This window comes from Nicotiana sylvestris, chromosome 9 (assembly GCF_000393655.2).
Source record: "Nicotiana sylvestris chromosome 9, ASM39365v2, whole genome shotgun sequence".
Lineage (NCBI taxonomy): Eukaryota > Viridiplantae > Streptophyta > Magnoliopsida > Solanales > Solanaceae > Nicotiana > Nicotiana sylvestris.
Window position 1 is genome coordinate 170,475,378 of NC_091065.1, and position 18,076 is coordinate 170,493,453.

The window sequence follows — 18,076 nt, forward strand, 5'->3', positions numbered from 1 at the left end:
TACTACATCACTGTCTGAAAGAACTACGACAGTAAACAGAACAAAAGGGAAGGTGACTCTAACACCTGTGGATGTGGAGCAGGTGTACCTTAAAGTCTTCTAAGTAGCAATTCAATCAACTCTAGCATCCGGCATAGGTAGACGTACCTGGATCTGTACAAAAATATGCAGAAGCATAGTATGAATACACCACAATAGTACCTAGTAAGTATCAAGCCTAACATCCACAGAGTAGTTACGAGGCCATGTCAAGACACCTACTAGGATATAAATAAGCAGTATGGAAATGTAATGAGGATAAATAATGGAAAGCGAAGAAATAACTTACACGATACAAGATAATAACATAAACTATTACCGAAGATCAAACATGGAAATAACATAGAGGAAGCAACTAAAGAGAACTAAAATGATCATATATAGACAACAACAACTGCTAGAACAATAAAGAGTGAAACAACAAGAAATGTTCCCACCAAAACTCTTTGCAGCAAGAAATAAACAACAAGAATCACAACGAGGAACCGCCTCGTGTACAAGTAAATCACAACTGAGGCACCGCCTCGTATAATCAAGAATCACAACTAAGGTACCGTCTCGTATTCACATTTCTCAATTTCAATCACAACTTTTTCTTGTACCGCCGCGTGAGCCTTACATTTTAAAATAGATTTTGAAATAGTTTTTCCGAAATTACTACACGCACTTTAGCCTACTTTATGACGCTGACGGCTTCACATAGCTCTCCTACAAGAAACACGCACATAAGTCTCACCTTATACCGCCACATGCACATCAACCCCAAGCCTTATACAACTACATGTGCATCAATATCATATTACAATAACAACTCGCACCACATGTGACCATATATCACAATTTGCCAATAACCCACAATATCAGTATTTCCACAATAATAGCTCACGGATCCACCATAACGGGAATAAGAATATCAACAATAATAATGAATGTAAAATGCTCAAAAGGAAGATGTTCCAACAATAACAATTTCATCTCAACGTGATAACGGCTTTCATAACTTCAATACCAATAACTCAACAAGGAAAGAGATAACGTAAACAATAACTTCAAATAATAGTAATTAATACGGAAAGAGGTAACATGAACAATGACCTCAATAAATGATAATCAACAATAAAAGAGAAAACATGTATAATGACTTCAAATAATGGTAATTGACAATGAAGAGATATCATGAACAATAAATGAGACAGCAAGTTCAACTAAAGCATGAGAGCAAACTATCAATTAGGAGGTAGAAAAGTGTTAACAAAATTAGTTAAAGCATGTAAGGATAGATAACACAAGTAAGAATAGATTGACTAGGAAAAATATAACATGATATGGGATTTCAATTAAAGCATAAAAATAGTCTCAGCAAGCTAAACCGAAAAATACCACGTACAACTCGTGTACCTACTCATCACCTTGCGTACACGGATTTCACTTAGCACAACTGAATTAAACAATACCAATCTTAAGGGGTAATTTTTCCACATGAAGTTAGGCAAGACATTAATAAGTTACATGTACTTTGGTTATAAATACTTTACTTTATGTTTTGATGATCTAACAAACTTACTATCCAGAACCAGATAAGGAACCTGTTACACATTTACAAGACCTCAAGTTCACGAGATTCCAGGTTAGAACTCAATGAGGAATATGATTTAATTCCTCAAAGTGAAAGGAATAACTGAGGGACCAGGTCCCTACCAATTCCCGAGAAAACTGTACGAAGTCAACTCTGCAGTTGGAAAGTTGCTGCCTGCATACGCTACTGTATATATACATTCATTGGAAGTGATGTCACACAAGTATATATGCATTCAAGGGAGGTAAAACAAAGCACTTGAACACTCAGAGATAATACATAAGCTTACTCACGTGACTATTTAGCTAGGAAGTTTCAAGTGCCTCAAAAACAAAGAACAAAGCTACAGACCAGTTCCCACAATGAGTTATTATGTGTCCTTAGTTGAGTTGTAACTTTGTAATAACTCTTCATATTGTAATTCCTATCCATATAATTTAGAAGCACTTTATAGGGACATCTTTGTAAACCTTAAACCTACGTGTTTAAGTCCTGGCTAGAGTTAGTCAAGTTTAAAAGTCTTTGTAATAGAGTTATTGCAAAGTGACTTGTAATAGGTGTATTACACGTTAGTGAGGGATTAAGAGTTTAATTCCTAGGTTGCATAGCTTGTAATCAGAAAGTTTCTCAGTAGTGAAGTTGAAATCCTAAGGGTAGGTTGTGATTTTTAATCCCGTTGAGTTGGGAATTTTCCACGTAAAATTCATCTTGTCATTTAACTTCTATTCTCTATGTGTGTAATTGTCGAACGTGATAGAGAACCTAGTTCTCTATAGAAGTTGGTGGACCCATATATTCTATCAATTGGTATCAGAGAGGGTTCTTTCTATCAGGTTAACACCTAGAAAGGATCCTCATGGCTGCTCCTCCAAACATCGAAGAAGGCCAATCCACGTACAAACCTCCTAAGTTCAATGGTTAATACTATGAGTGGTGGAAAACTAGGATGCATGACTTCATAATGGCCGAAGACTCTGAGTTATGGGATGTAATATATGACAGACCTTTTCTCCCGACAAAGAACCTTAGTGATCCAACTGTAGCCATCCCCAAGATGAGGAAAGAATTCAATGACGCTGATAGAAAGTCCATATAAAAGAATTTTTGAGCAAAGAAAATTCTTGTGTGAGGTATTGATACCGATAAATATAATAAGATATCAGCTTGTCAATCAGTAAAGAGATCTGGGAGGCTGTTCAGACAGCTCATGAGGGAACAACTCAGGTGAAGCAATCCAAGATTGATATGCTCACAACAAAATATGAGCTCTTCAAAATGAAAGATGATGAATCCATCCAAGATATGCATACTCGATTCACCTCCATCATCAATGAGCTTCACTCTCTTGGTAAAAGTATTTCAAGAAACAAGCTTGTCAGAAACATCCTTAGTGTACTTCCCAGTTCTTGGGAAAGTAAAGTTAACGTCATTACAGAGGCTAAGGACTTGCAGACACTGATCATGGATGAACTTGTTGAAACTTGAAAACCTATGAAATGAAAAAGAAGAAGGACAATGAAAGAAGAGAGCCCAAGAGAGAGAAGAATCTGGTCCTCAAGACGGACAACAATGACTGAAGTGGTGAAGACGAAGACATAGCTTACTTAACAAAAAGGTCCAGAAGATGGTTCGTGGGAATGGAGGCATTCCAAAAAGGGGAAGCTCTAGCAAACCCAGAAATTATGACCTTTGTCATAAATATGGCAAGCCAGAACACTTAATTAAGGATAGCCTCCTCCTAAAGCAAGATCAATATAATAACAACTTTGACAAAGCAGCAATGAGGAACCAGGTTACTAATAAACGTTTCAAGAGAAAGAATGATGGTGACACCGTTATAAAGCAATCTTTTGCTGCATGAGGAAACTCCTCCAGAAAAACTGAAGAAGAAGACGACCATGGTGGTAGTTCAATGATGGTAGTGGAAAATTAAACAACTGATTATGATTCAATCTTTTCCCTAATGGCTCAATCTGATGACGATGAAGATGACGACGGAGATGAGGTAAACTTTCTGGATGTTCAGAGAAATCTGAAATCTTACTCTCCTAAAAAGCTCATGCCATTAGCAAATATGCTAATTGATGCTTACCATAGTCTTATCAATGACAAAGAGGCTTTAACTATGGAACTAGGGGAAGCTGAACAAACCAGAGATGACTTAGTAGCTGTTGTAGTTGATTTGAAAGAAACAATAGAGAACCTAAAAAGAGAAAAGAATGCCTTAGAAGAGAAAATTGCTAGTATATAACATGAACAAGATGATTTAATGGTGGTTGTGGTGTACATAAAAGAAACCATTGAGTGTGCAAATAAAGAAAAGGAAATCTTGACTGAGAGAGTTGCTATCATTGAGAAAGAAAGAGATGACCTAGTGGTGGTGGTAGTAGACTTGAAAGAAAAAATTAAAGATTTTAAAACTACAAATAGGCCAGGAAACTCTGAAAAGGGAAAGGAAGTTGTAAGTGCAACACACATTAATCTTGAAAATGAGTTAAACTTGGTAAAAACTAGTCTGTGTGCTGAACTTGAGAAAAACAAACAGCTTCAGGAAGAATTAGGAAAAGTAAAGAGTGATCTTGAAAAATCTCATAAGTGGACTTGGTCCTCGGATGCTATCACTGCCATGTATACCAACTCTGGGGAAACAGGAAGGGGATTGGGTTTCAAAGGGTAAAAAGATTCTCTTCAACCCTCATAGCAAGTATGTTACTGTACCCGACAATTGGTTATGTACCCACTGTGGCAACAATGGGCACAGGAAAATTGCATGGACAGGGTTCAGTCTCATCAGAGAAATAAAGTCTTTTCTGAGAGAGCAACAACTGCAAGAGGACCTGGTCCGTCAAATAGGAAACCATCAAACAGGAAACGCATTTTGCCTGCTTGGATTAAGAGAGCACTCATTCATCCTTTTTCTCTTAACAACTGAACCAAACCTGTTTGGGTTCCTAAATTTAACCCACGATTTCCGTGTGCAGAGAGTAGTGAAGGAAAGCAGCCAATAATAACACATGAATAGTGGCTGCTCAAAGGACATGACTGGAAATACAATCAATCCTCTTTCACTAAAAAGCCCTGCAAGGAGAGAGTGTAACCTTTTGAAAATGTTTTTTTTAAAAAGGGGTACGTTCTAGGAGTTAGAAAATTGGTGTCAAAGGAAATAAGGTAGAATACTTATCTAGGATATTCACAATCTAAAATCATGTGACTGGTGAGGTGTTGCTATAGCCAAAAGACACAAGAGTACATATATTACTGTGATTGAGCTTCTGCAGAGTGGAGACATAAGTTGGTTGGAAGCTGTTGAAAACAATACTGAATCATGGGACAAAATTTTGGAGCATCACACATTGTCTATCTCTAAACAAACTGGATCTAAAGAACCTAGTTCGTGGTTTGATCAAGTTAAGTAACAAGTATTATGAAGTGTGCATTGCCTGTGCAAAAGAAAAGCATGTCAGATCTTCATTCAAGCTCAAAAAGGGGCAGACAACACTTCAGAACCAAGGTGAGGTCTTTCAAGAAACTGTGGTTTTTGTCAAGAAGATCTAGGTACCAATAGAAACAAATGCGGCTTGCATCAGACTAAATCATGGAACAGGTTTGGATGATGCCATAAATGGATGAACGCTATGGTGAAAGAAGAACTACTCAACGACTTACCACCTCAGATAGAGTTGTTGAAAAGAAGAAAAGGACTCTTGAAAACATGGGCATGGTCAATATTAATTGATGAAGAGTTTGCAAACATCTTGACCAAAGTTGCTGACTCAAGTGAGGATATCTGGTATAACTGTCATGTTCTCAACAATGGGAAATGGCAGCCTTGAAAATCAGATGGTAGAAGAGAGGGAGGAATCCTACTGACATACTTGTCTCAAAAGAAAACAAAAATACTAATCAAGGTAGAGAACTCATATTGATTCCAGCAAGGAACTAGGTCCAGCATATACAACAACAAAAGCTGAAAAACAAACTGTTGGAAAGAGGGTTTTTGCATAGAGACATCACGGAATCACTCATGTATCTCACTGCAGGTAGACTAGACATCATGGTCAGATTTGAGTTCTGTGCAAGGTCTCAGTCAAATCCAAGGTATTCTCATCTGAAGGATGGTGTAAGTATCTTGAGGTATCCTAGAAGAACACAGAACCTGGTTCTCTACTGTCCTCCAAGTAAATGGATAGGAAACGCTCGCCTGAATTGAGACAATCTATGAGTTCCTATCTTGTCTCATAAGGCTCAAGGAAGCAGAATTCAATGGCAATCTCAATATCTGAAGTAAAATATCTATAATCAGCATCTTGATGTGGTCAAATACTATGGACCAAGAAACAAATTGAAAGAACTCGAGTCCAACTCAAGAGGGCCAAATACAGTGATTGTTGAAGATCAAGTTGCAGACATCTTTACCAAAAGCCCTAGGAAGAAAGCATTCTGAGAAAGATCACCTTGCACTGAGGGATGATGAAACATAACTGAGAACCTGGTTCCTCATTATTAGTTATAAAGTCATAGTCAGGTAAAATCTAGCTAAAGTGTTTTCTAGCTAAGTCTAACTCACCTCTATACCGTTACAGGTAGGCACACATGATGACTATAGAAGCAGATGTTGCAGTGCATGATGAATAAGGGGATAAAACTCACTTGTCAAACTTATCAGGGAACCTATTTCTCTAACTCAAGTTAGTGGTTTCTTTGTTCCCTCATACACAATTTAAAATGAACAAAAAACAATGCCACATCATCATCAACATGACAGTCTATTTAAAGTCGTGTCTCTTCATCCAATATGTCGCAGCCCAAATGTCACTCCTCTCTATAAATGATACATCTCCCAAGCAAAAGGGTGCTACCATTTTAGAACGGGTCCCTCATCATAACTAAATCACCATCACAACCCTTGCTCTTCCAAACTCAAATTTCCCTATTTGTCCTCTCTCTTCTCAAATCCAAAGTCCCTCAAGAAAAATCTCATCATGTCTGAAAATCAAGCAACCATTAGTATGCCTGATAACACTGTGATTGAGTGATCACCAGCGAAAAGTTACGTGGTGAACCTCTCCCTAAACCCTAAAGAAGAGTCTCCTCCACACTGCACTCCCTTTCCTACCCTCTTCGAGTCCACTCCTCCTTTAAGCAAGTCTGAAGATATCTGTCCTCCTCCAGTTCACCAGTCAAATAGAGTCAACAGGCTGAACAAGGTAACCTCATTCAGGAACCTTCTACTATATCCATGGATTCCGTACCAATTGTTCGTGAGTTTCCAAAGGTATTTCCTATAAACTTGTCGGGGATGCTGCCCGACAGGGACATTGACTTTTGCATTGATTTGGATCCGGGAACTCATCCCATTTCTATTCCACCATACCGTATAACCCCGCCAGAGTTGAGAGAATTGAAGGAGCAGTTGTAAGATTTTCTTGATAAGGGCTTCATTAGGTCCAGCGTCTCGCCTGGGGTGTGCCAGTATTGTTTGTAAAGAAAAAGGATGGATCGATGAGGATGTGCATAGATTATGTGCAGTTGAACAAAGTCACCATCAAGAACAAGTATCCATTTCCGAGGATTGATGATTTATTTGATCAGCTTCAGGGTGCCAAGGTGTTTTAAAAGATCGATTTGAGGTCTAGCTACCATCAGTTGAGGATTAGGGCATTTGATGTCCCCAAGAAAGCTTTTCGGACTTGGTACGGACATTATGTATTTCTAGTGATGTCATTTGGGTTCACAAATGCCCCAGCAACGTTCATGGATTTGATGAACCGAGTGTTGAAGCCCTATTTGTATTCCTTCATGATCATTTTTATTGATGATATCTTGATCTACTCCCGCAGTTGAGAGGAGCATGAGAAGCATCTTCAAGCTATTCTTCAGACTTTGAGAGACAGCCAGTAATATGCTAAGTTTTCAAAATGTGAGTTTTGATTGAGTTTAGTTGCATTCTTGGGTCACATTGTATTAGTAGAGAGTATTCAGGTGGATCCCAAGAAGATTGAGGCAGCCAAGGACTGGCCTAGACCCACATCAGCTACAGAGATCTGCAGTTTATTGGGTTTGGCAGGTTTGTGGAGGGGTTTTCATCTATAGCAGCCTCGATGATCAGGTTGACCCAAAAGGGTGCCCCGTTTAGGTAGTCGAACGAGTGTGAGGCGAGCTTTCAGAAGATCAAGACCGCTTTGACTATGGCACCTGTGTTGGTATTGCCCATAGGTTCATGGCCATATATAGTGTATTGTGATGCATCTCGTATTGGACTTGGTGGGGTATTGATGCAGGGTGGCAAGGTTATTGCATATGCTTTGCGATAGTTGAAGAGTCACGAGAAGAATTATCCAGTTCATGACTTGGAGCTAGCATCCATTGTTCACATGCTGAAGATTTGGAGGCATTATCTATATGGCGTGTCGTCTGAGGTGTTCACGGATCATAAGAGTTTGCAGCATTTGTTTAAGAAAAATAAGCTCAATTTGATCCAGAGAAGGTGGTTGGAGCTATTGAAAGACTATGATATCACCATCTTGTATCATCCCGGGAAGGCCAATGTAGTGACCGATGCTTTGAGTAGGAAGTCAGTTAGTATGGGCAGCCTTGCGTATATTCCAGTCGGTGAGAGACCACTTACTTAAGATGTTCAGGATTTGGCCAATCAGTTTGTGAGGTTGGATATTTCTGAGCCTAGCCGTGTTCTAGCTTGTACAATCGCTCGGTCTTCCTTGTTTGAGAGTATCAGGGTGTGACACTATGATGATCCCTATTTGCTTGTCCTTAGGGACACAGAGTGACACAGAGATGCCAAGCAGGTTATAGTTGGAGATGATTGAGTTTTGAGGATGCAGGGTCTTATTTGTGTGCCTAATGTGAATGGGCTTCGTGAGTTGATTCTGGAGGAGGCTCCAGTTCCCGCTATTCTACTCATCCGGGCGCCGCTAAGATGTATCAAGACTTGCAGCAGCATTATTGGTGGAGGAGGATGAAGAAAGATATTGTTGCATATGTAGCTTGATGTTTGAATTGTCAGCAAGTAAAGAACGAGCATTAGAGACCTGGTGGTTTGCTTCAGAAGATAGAGATTCCTGAGTGGAAGTGAGAGCGTATCACTATAGATTTCATTTTTAGACTCCCACAGACTCAGAGGAAGTTCGATTCATTATGGGTTATTATGGATAGGCTAACTAAGTCAGCACATTTCATTCCTATGACAGTTTCCTATTCTTCGAAGCGGTTGGCAAATATCTATATCAGTGAGATCGTTCGTCATCATGGTGTGCCCGTGTCTATCATTTCTGATCGAGGTACGTATTTTACCTCGCATTTCTGGAGGGCAGTTCAGCGTGAGTTGGGTAAGAGGGTTGAGTTGAGCACATCATTTCATCCTTAGATGGACGGACAATCCGAGCGTACCATTCAGATCTTGGAGGACATGCTTCGCGCCTGTGTTATTGACTTTGGAGGTTCTTGGGATCGGTTCTTGTCGATAGCGGAGTTTGCCTACACAACAGTTATCAGTCGAGCATCCAGATGGCTCCTTATGAGGCATTGTATGGCAGACAATGGCGATCACCGATTGGATGGTTTGAGCCGAGAGAAGCTTAGTTATTGGGTCCAGATTTGGTACAGGATGCCTTGGATAAGTTTAAGATCATTCAGGATAGACTTCGTACAGCTCAGTCCAGGCAGAAGAGTTATGCCGACTGTAAGGTTCGTGATGTGGCATTCATGGTCAGAGAGAGAGAGAGTGTGTTGCTTCGGGTGTCATGCAGTTTAGGAAGAAGGGCACGTTAAGCCCTAGATTCATCGGGCCTTTTGAGATTTTTGATCGAGTGGGAGAGGTGGCTTACAAACTTGCATTGCCACCATGCTTATCAGCGGTACATCTGGTGTTTCATGTGTCCATGCTTTGTAAGTATCACGGCGATCCATCCTACGTGTTAGATTTCAGCACATTCTAGTTGGACTAGGATTTGACCTACGAGGAGGAGCCGATAGCTATTCTAGACTGGCATGTTCGTCAGTTGAGGTCATAGGGTTATTCTTCGGTTCATGTGCAATGGAGAGGTCAGCCTGTTGAGGCAGCTACCTGGGAGTTCGAGTCCGATATGCAGAGCAGATATCCCCATCTTTTCCCTTGCTCAGGTACTTTTCTATGTTCGTTCGAGGACGAACGGTTATTTTAGAGGTGGAGAATGTGATGACCCAAAAGGTCATCTCGTGTTTTCGAACCCAATCCAGGGTTTTAAGGCCTTCAAAACCTCATCTTACTTCTCCTCGATTTGTGTGCGCAATCCAGGCGTATTTTCAGAAAGCCTTTATGTGAAAATTTCAGAAAATAATGATTTTTGTCTTTAAAAGTGATTTTAGCTGGCTACGGTTAACATTTTGAATAAACGGACCCGGACCCTGTGTTTTGATGGTCCCGAAGGATCCGCAGTAAAATATGGAATCTGGGGGTATGCCCGGAATCAAATTTCGAGGTTCCTAGCCCCAGAAATGATTTTTTGATGAAACTTGTTAAACTGAAATTATAATGGTTAATAGTTGATATCGTTGGTATCGGTTCCGTATTTTGGTTCAGGAGCCCGGTATAGGTCCGTTATGATATTTATACCTTTTTTGTGAAATTTGGTTAGAAACAGAACTGATTTGACGTGATTTGGATCTTTTGTTTGAGAAAATAGAACTTTTGAACTTTATTGAAAATTTCATGCAATTTGATGCTAAATTCGTAGTTCTAGGTGTTATTTTGGCAATTTGATCACGCGATCAAGTCCGTATGATGTTTTTAGACTTGTGTGCAGGTTTGATTTGGAGCCGAGCATCTCGGGTGAGTTTCGGATAGGCTACAGGATGTTTTATACTTAGAAAATCTGGTATTTTTGCTGCAGCAGTTGTTCTGATATGCCCTTCTTCGCGTTCGCGTAGGTAGTCTTGCGAACACAAAAGGTAAAGAGGGGCAGGGGGAAATTTCTTCTTCGCGAACGCGAATGACAGGTCGCGAATGCGGTGCAGTGGGGGCTTCACCCTTCGCAAACGCGACCCGTCTACCGCAAACGTGAAGCATGGGACCTGGGGGAGGGGAAGTTAACTCATCGCAAATGTGACACTTGGATTGCGAAAGCAGAGGCTTGAGGGATATGCCTTCGCGAATGCGATGTGTTACTCGTGAACGTGAAGGCTAATAAGGCCAAAGCTTCGCGAACGCGATAGGCTTCTTGCGAATGCGAAGAAGGCTTGTCCAGTGTTTTAAAATCAGAACTAAAAACAGGATTAGGCCATTCTTTCATATTTTCAAAAACTAGAAGGCACAGAGGCGATTTTCAAGAGACAACTTCTTTCCTAAAGTGTTGGTGAATGATTCTAAACTACATTCTTTCCATTACTCATTACATTTCATCAATTTTAACAAAAAATCTAGGGTTTTCATGGTGGAAATTGGGGGTTTGGGTAGAATTAGGAATTTTTGTATAATTAAAATTTAGACCTCGATTTGGGATCGCATTTCAAAATTAATAACCTATTTGGGCTCGTGGGTGAATGGGTGAATGGGTTTTGGTCCGAACCTCGAGTTTTGACAAAGCGGGCCCGGGGTCGATTTTTACTTTTTGGGAAAAATGTTAGGAAACCTATAATTATGTATTGGAATTGATTTATTTAGCAATAATTGAAGTTATTAAGTTAATTGTGACTAGATACGGGTATTTTGGAGGTGAAAACTAAGAGAAAAGCGGTGTTTGAGGCTTGAGTTCGGCCGTGGAATCGAGGTAAGTGTTGTGGCTAACCTTAGCTTGAGGGATTTGGTATTGTTTCTTTATTTGCTATGTGTTTGGTTGTTGAGTACGACGTATAGGTGAGGTGACGAGTACATATACATTGTTGTCGGGTCATAGTATGTGAGTGAGTCTTATCCTTGTGACTATTGTTTTCTTTATTCGTATTGTTCATGCTTAAACTGGTTATTCTTCATGTTAAACAAATCTTATCATGTTTTCCTGGAATTTGATATTGGCTGAGTATTGAGTTGAGATTTATATTGTGAAGTTAAATATTGAAACGAGGTTGGTTATTGATATTCTCTTGTCGGGTTGTTATTGTTCTGTTGTTTGGGTGAGGAAGAGCATAAAGCACGTAGGGTGATGTCGTGCAATGTTTTGTGAGTGAGTGTTAATGCACGAAAGGTGATGTCGTGCCATATTTTGTGAGCGTTAATGCACGAAGGGTGATACCGTATCATATTCTGAGAGTGTTAATGCACGAAAGGTGATGTCGTGCCATGTTATGAGAGAGTTAATGCACGAAGGGTGATGCCGTGCCATTTCTATTGTTTCTTATGGTAAGGACAAGAGTAAAAGCACGAAGGGTGATCCCATGCACATGTTTGCTATGTTATTACTTCCGTTGGTACAAAGCACGATATTTACTGTGTTCTGTACTGTACTACTTTCAGGATTTGATATTCCCCTCAGCATGTTTCCCCCTTCCCCGTTATTATATGCTAAATTTCCATTTGTTTTTATTTTCTCATATATGATTTAACTGTACAGGTTCATGATATTGTCGTGTCCTGGCCTCGTCACTACTTCGCCGAGGTTAGGCTCGGCACTTACTAGTACATGATATCGGTTGTACTGATACTCCACTCTGCATTTTCTATGCAGATTTTGGTACCGAACCTCGCTGATCAGAGTTGGGTTGCTGCCTTCAGTCCATCAGGAGACCTAAGGTAGATCTGTCAGCGTTCGCAGACCTTGGAGTCCCCTTCCATTTATCCTAGTCTTCCTGTTTTCTTTTAATTCGAGAACAGATGTATTTTCTTTAAACCAATATTTGTAGTAACTCTTAGAAGTTCATGGATTGTGACACCAAATTTTGGGTAGTCGTGTATTAGTGTTTGAATTATTATAAACTTCCGCACTTCTTACTTTGTTTTGGTTTAAATTATTGATATTTATTGTTTTGAATAACGGTTATTATAGTAAATCTTTATCTGTTGGCTTGCCTAGCATTCTAACAGTTAGGCGCCATCACGATCTCGACGGTGGGAAAACCTGGTCGTGACAATAACGCATCGCTGTATTTTCTTTCTTCAATCACTTTTATGAGTTAAACAGTATTGAACTATTAGGATCGAAATATCATGTGTTATGCGGAAGCTACTAAAGCAAGCCTTCAACGACGATAAATCAGACCACAAAAGAGAAATATACCAAAAGAGACACAAACATTTAACGTGTTGACTTACGTCCATAGATGGAGATGAGAAATCATTTATATAAAAGAGAGTACAAAATATCGTGAGAACAACCGTACAAAGGGACAAACACAAGTGGCACATTAACACTTGTCCCGAAAAGTTCTCCTCCTAAACAAGACTTTCATACCCTATATGGCTACATTGTGGATGCTATTGAATGAGAAGGAATGATCCTCAATTTTTAGAAATCCAAACATTTTCCTCCAAGAAAAGGGACTAGTCAAATATGGAAGAATTATAATTTTCTTCTAGGAAAAGAAAAACCTAATAATGATAAATATGTTGCCCTTTCCTTCAAGAGATAAGAAAATCAAATATAATAAAAAAATTCAATTATGGTAAATATATACTCAATTATAATTTGAGTACACAATAATAAATATATAAGATACTTAGAGCTGATCAACTAGTATAAGATCGAGATGTGGTTGATTGATAGCTTAAAAGTATTTTTCTAAAGCAGAAACTTTCTAAGTAATTAAATTTTGAACTGCATGCGTAAATTATAATTACTACAAATAAAGTTGTGGCCCCTAGTAGCCTTGCAAATCTTGAGGTTTCAATGAAAGATAGATACTAATGGAAAGACAGACATGTGGTGTTAAATTGTTAATATTTCTCTCGTCTATGGCATGCCTATTTTCTCTGCACTAACTTCAACCATCGTACCCTAAAAATTCTCTATATATAGATCAAATTTTATCAGTTGGGAAAAACAAAATAAATCTTTTGCCAACATATATATATATATAAAGTACGTGCATGTAGAATAATTCCTTTTTTCTTCTCAAACATGCAAATATACTTCTATACTGCCAAGATATGATCAGTTTCTTATTTCCCTTTGTTGTTTTATGTTTTACAGGATGATGATGGCCAAAACATTTCAATTTGTCTGTGTACTTATTTGTTTTTTGGCCATTATTATCAACATTGAGGCTTGTGTAAAAGAAAATGCAACATCATACATAGATCAGGGATATTATGTCGAAAAAACAGTCGTTCACAATGCTGTATCGAAAGGAGCAGGTTAATTTCCTTCAGTAATTTTATGTACATTTCGTCTAAGTATATGGCCAACGGTCTATTGGAAAAAGTCTTGTCCCAGATTTCATTATGTGAAATTATACTGGGTATGTGTATCATCGTCTCAATTAAAAGATTAAGTTGTGGGCTTAATTTTTTTTAATGGGCCAAGCACATAAAAATTATAACAGGTGGCAGCAAGACTTGACCCAAGGAACTCTACATGATCTGATACCATGTTGAAATATGTGACCATCTTATTTAAAATTGAAATTGTTAGAGAAAACACACATTTATTTATTTAGTTACATTCTCCACACATTTAATATAATTAAACTAAATAATTTTTGAATTGTGAAAAGAGTTATAGTAACATTTTTTTTTAATATGGCAGTGTGCTTGGACGGATCACCTCCAGCATACCATTTTGAACCAGGATTTGGAGATGGAGTGGGAAAATGGCTTGTTCATCTTTCGGTAAGTCATATCTAATTCACTATAGCTACAATTGTTAGGGTCAAACGAACAGGCAATTATACGTGGTCGACTGATGAGTAGAGTATCGTCCTCACAATGATTTATGATTAATTATGAACTAAATTAAATTATTTATGAATTTTCCCCAAGATATATATATATATAGAGTGTTTGTTTGAAGTGTTTTTTTTTTTTTTGGAAAACTCTCACATTGTACTTAGGGAGGAGCATGGTGCACAACCGTCGAAGAGTGTCTAAATCGTTCCAAATCTGATTTTGGTTCCTCAAACTATATGAAACCATGGTGGTTTCAAGGAATTTACAGCAAGACTCAGAGTGTAAATCCAGGTATCTCTTTGATTAAACTAGTAGAAGATTTTATTTTTTTTAATTTTTATCACAGCTGTTTTATTTTTTAATTTGATGTTGCCTTAATTGTTACATTATTATTCTGTTTAGTTTGACATGTCATGATCTGTTTTCTTGATGGAAAATATGCAGATTTCTACAATTGGAACAAAGTATTTGTTAGATACTGTGATGGTGGAGCGTTCACAGGAAATGCTGAATACGTTGATCCTGTATGTTCCCTAATTTTAATTTGCTATATAATTTATCATTTATAATATGTAGACATTTAATAGAGAAGTCTAATCACATTCTTCCTTTTATTTTTAAGGCTACCAATCTTCACTTTAGGGGCGCAAGGATTTTTAAAGCAGTAATGGAGGATGTTCTAGCAAAAGGATTGAAGAACGCGCAGAGCGTAAGTAAATTTTAATTTGTCCACTATTTTCAGCGAAAAAAATCAGAAATAGCTAAATTTACAACTGCTAATTAAAAATTATCCATAATTTTAAAAGTAAAAGAAATTTAGCTACTTTTTCATAAAAATAATATTTGAACAAAAATACTTTTAAAGTCTGAAAAATTTCCAGCATAATATATTCCAGTATAATATGCTGGAATTCTAGTATAATATGTTGGAAGTTTATACGCAGGAGCTCTATAATTCAACAAATTATATGCTGGAACTTTTGGTGTTTCAGCTAGGGTATTTTTGTTCAGATTTTATCTCAACATAAAATAATGATTATTTTTCAAAGACTTGGCAAATACTAGCTATTTTTTTTTTTTTACATTTTTCATCAACTGCTCCGCTAAAATAGAGAACTTTATCGTATGGACCGCTTTACCCCTGATAGACTTATTCGATACAAATACAGATTAAGCAGCTTACTATAGGTTATCTCTGCCACTCTTAATACATGCTCATATAAGTTAATTATTGCAGGCACTTCTTATCGGAAGTTCTGCCGCAGGATACCCAGCAATGCTATACTGTGATCGCTTCCGTAAATTGTTGCCAAATACTCCTAGAGTGAAATGCATGGTTGATGCTGGTTATTTTATTCATGTGTAAGATTTTTATGCCTACACGTATTTTTTTATTTAACAAATGATATTTATAACTGCATTCTAACTTTGGAGCTTTCTCTTTCTAATTATAGGAAGGATCCACACCAAGCAAGAAATTTCACGGAAATGTATAAAGCAATTGTTAATTTACATGTAAATTCCTATTCCTTAGTTAATTACGTAGTATCTTTTTTTTTTTTTGAAAAATTTCATGATAAATAGAAAAAAGAAAAAACGACACATGTTGGTTTGTGTGATCTTAACCTAATTATCTGAGCTACTGTGCAGGGATCTGCCAAAACGTTACCAAAATCATGCACAAAAAAGATGAAACCAGAAATGGTACAAACTGCTACCTATTGATTTAGTTCATGTTGTTTTGGTCTTTTTGCATGTAAAGTAATGTTCCAATTCACTACACGCAGTGCTTCTTCCCGGAGAACATGCAACACAAAATCAAGACACCACTTTATATTGCAATGTCGGCATTTGATAAATTCCAGGTACTTTGATATTTATCAATTGTTATCCTTCTATTTACTATGGTCCGTGACAAAATCAAGAATTCACTTAGGGTAATCAAAATTTAATATATAAACGTTTAAAAGTAATATTTAACCTATATACATCAGTGGCATAACTAGAATAGAAGCTATGAGTTCAATCAATCCCATAAAGTTTAAATTCTAGATCTGCCTCTGATATGCACTGTATTTTTTGGCAAAGTGGAAGCTTTACATTATTTTCTGCATATGCTATTTTGCAGATAAACACTACTATATACGATGGGATAAATATATGCATTGAAGGCGGAAATTGCACTGCAACTGAGAACAAACTCTTCAGAGGTTAGTACTTTTAGTGTAACTTTAATTACTTCTTTTAATTATTAATATTATTCGTTGGTGTATATTCTAATACTTCTGGATTTGATATTTCAGAGTTTAGGTTGGAATTCTTAAATGCTTTGCCCAAAGCAAATAATCCTAAATTAAGAGGAGCTTTCATTGACGCACGCAATCATCATACCCAAGTCCAAGGATGGTGGTCTCCTAAAAATGTCACCACCGTCAAAAATTTGGTACGTAGGATTATATATTTATTTATTTATTTATTTAAAAGGGGAGTCTTGTCGTCACTGGTAAAATTGTTGCTGCGTGAGCTGTTCGAGCTTTGGAAAAAGCCTCTTGCAGATATGCACGGGTAAGATTGCGTATAATACACCCATGTGGTCCGGCCCTTCCCCGGACCTGCACATAGCGAGAGCTTCATGTGATTAGGAGATCACGGGTTCGAGCTGTGGAAATAGCCTTGTGCAGAAATGGGAGAAGGGTAAGGCTGCGTACAATAGGCCCTTGTAGTCTAGCCCTTCCCCGGACCCGCGCATAGCGAGAACTTCATGTGATTAGGAGGTCACGGGTTCGAGTTGTTGAAACAACCTCTTGCAGAAATGGGAGTAGGGTGAGACTGCATATAATAGACCCTTGTGGTCCAGTCCTTCCCCGACCCCGCGCATAGCGAGAGCTTAGATGTCCACTAGGCTGCCCTTTTTATTTATTTATTTATTTATGTTTGGAATTGTATACTTATTAACTTATGGCTATTGCTTAGAACAAGAAATTTAAGGAAAAAAGAAATTAAAGGAAATATAGTAGTTTTATTATGATATTAAATGAAGTGTTTTATATATGCAGAATCTAATGAAGGCATTTGCTGATTGGTACTATGATCGGAACTACACCTATGTGATAGATGAGCGTGACTTGCCAATTTCTGCTATGAATGATATTAAACCTTGCGATACCTAGAAGTGACGATGTGCGGTGTTTAATTAAAATCTATTTATGTCAATGCATGTATTTTAGTGACAACAGCTTCCTGATGTATGCGTTGATTGTTGGTAATATAAATCAATAAAGTTCAATTGTGGTTTAATTCAGTAAAGTCCAAAAAGATGAATGTGAATTTGTTTAGTTCTTTGTTGTCTCGGACTCTCCAGTCCCCTCTTGCTCGGTCGCGATTTTTTACCATCCAAGCAGTGGCGGAAGTAGAATTTTCACTAAGGGGCTCAAAAATACAAAAAGTAAACACACAAAAAATATAAAAAGATTCAATAACTAATATATATATACATAAAATAAAATAAAAACTTTTTAGCGAAGGGACTCGACTAAACCCCCTTCCTCTCACCTAGATCCGCCCTTGCATCTGTTGAATATATTGATAAGAGTTAGAAATATATGTTGCTAGTTATTAATTGATATTGATAAAGATACAAGATCTTT

The 18,076-nt window shown here is 37.8% G+C and overlaps 2 protein-coding genes across 2 annotated transcripts; both read left to right on the plus strand.

Annotated features, from left to right (window-relative positions):
• Window positions 1–2,576: 2,576 nt before the first annotated feature.
• On the plus strand, window positions 2,577–3,100 carry LOC104227780 (uncharacterized). Its single transcript, XM_009780095.1, has 2 exons — window positions 2,577–2,701; window positions 2,791–3,100. Exons 1-2 carry the CDS (start codon window positions 2,577–2,579, stop codon window positions 3,098–3,100), a joined length of 435 nt encoding a protein of 144 aa, XP_009778397.1.
• A 10,479-nt stretch (window positions 3,101–13,579) lies between these two features.
• Window positions 13,580–17,730, plus strand: LOC104227778 (pectin acetylesterase 7-like). The gene is made up of 13 exons (XM_009780093.2): window positions 13,580–13,623; window positions 13,735–13,898; window positions 14,290–14,372; window positions 14,594–14,720; window positions 14,874–14,953; window positions 15,052–15,138; window positions 15,667–15,791; window positions 15,884–15,944; window positions 16,080–16,133; window positions 16,217–16,294; window positions 16,558–16,639; window positions 16,733–16,872; window positions 17,486–17,730. The coding sequence occupies exons 2-13, from the start codon at window positions 13,736–13,738 to the stop codon at window positions 17,597–17,599; spliced, it is 1,194 nt and encodes a 397-aa protein (XP_009778395.1). The 5' UTR covers window positions 13,580–13,623; window position 13,735; the 3' UTR covers window positions 17,600–17,730.
• The last annotated feature ends 346 nt before the right edge of the window (window positions 17,731–18,076 follow it).

Bases quoted from the DNA above. Each gene is read 5' to 3' on its own strand.
- LOC104227778 (XM_009780093.2), top strand. From the start codon at position 13,736: ATGATGATGGCCAAAACATTTCAATTTGTCTGTGTACTTATTTGTTTT. The intron at 15,792-15,883 runs GTAAGATTTTTA...TTCTAATTATAG, and splicing joins GCTGGTTATTTTATTCATGT to GAAGGATCCACACCAAGCAA. The intron at 16,873-17,485 runs GTACGTAGGATT...TTATATATGCAG, and splicing joins TCACCACCGTCAAAAATTTG to AATCTAATGAAGGCATTTGC.
- LOC104227780 (XM_009780095.1), top strand. From the start codon at position 2,577: ATGGCCGAAGACTCTGAGTTATGGGATGTAATATATGACAGACCTTTT. The intron at 2,702-2,790 runs GTCCATATAAAA...CTTGTCAATCAG, and splicing joins TTCAATGACGCTGATAGAAA to TAAAGAGATCTGGGAGGCTG.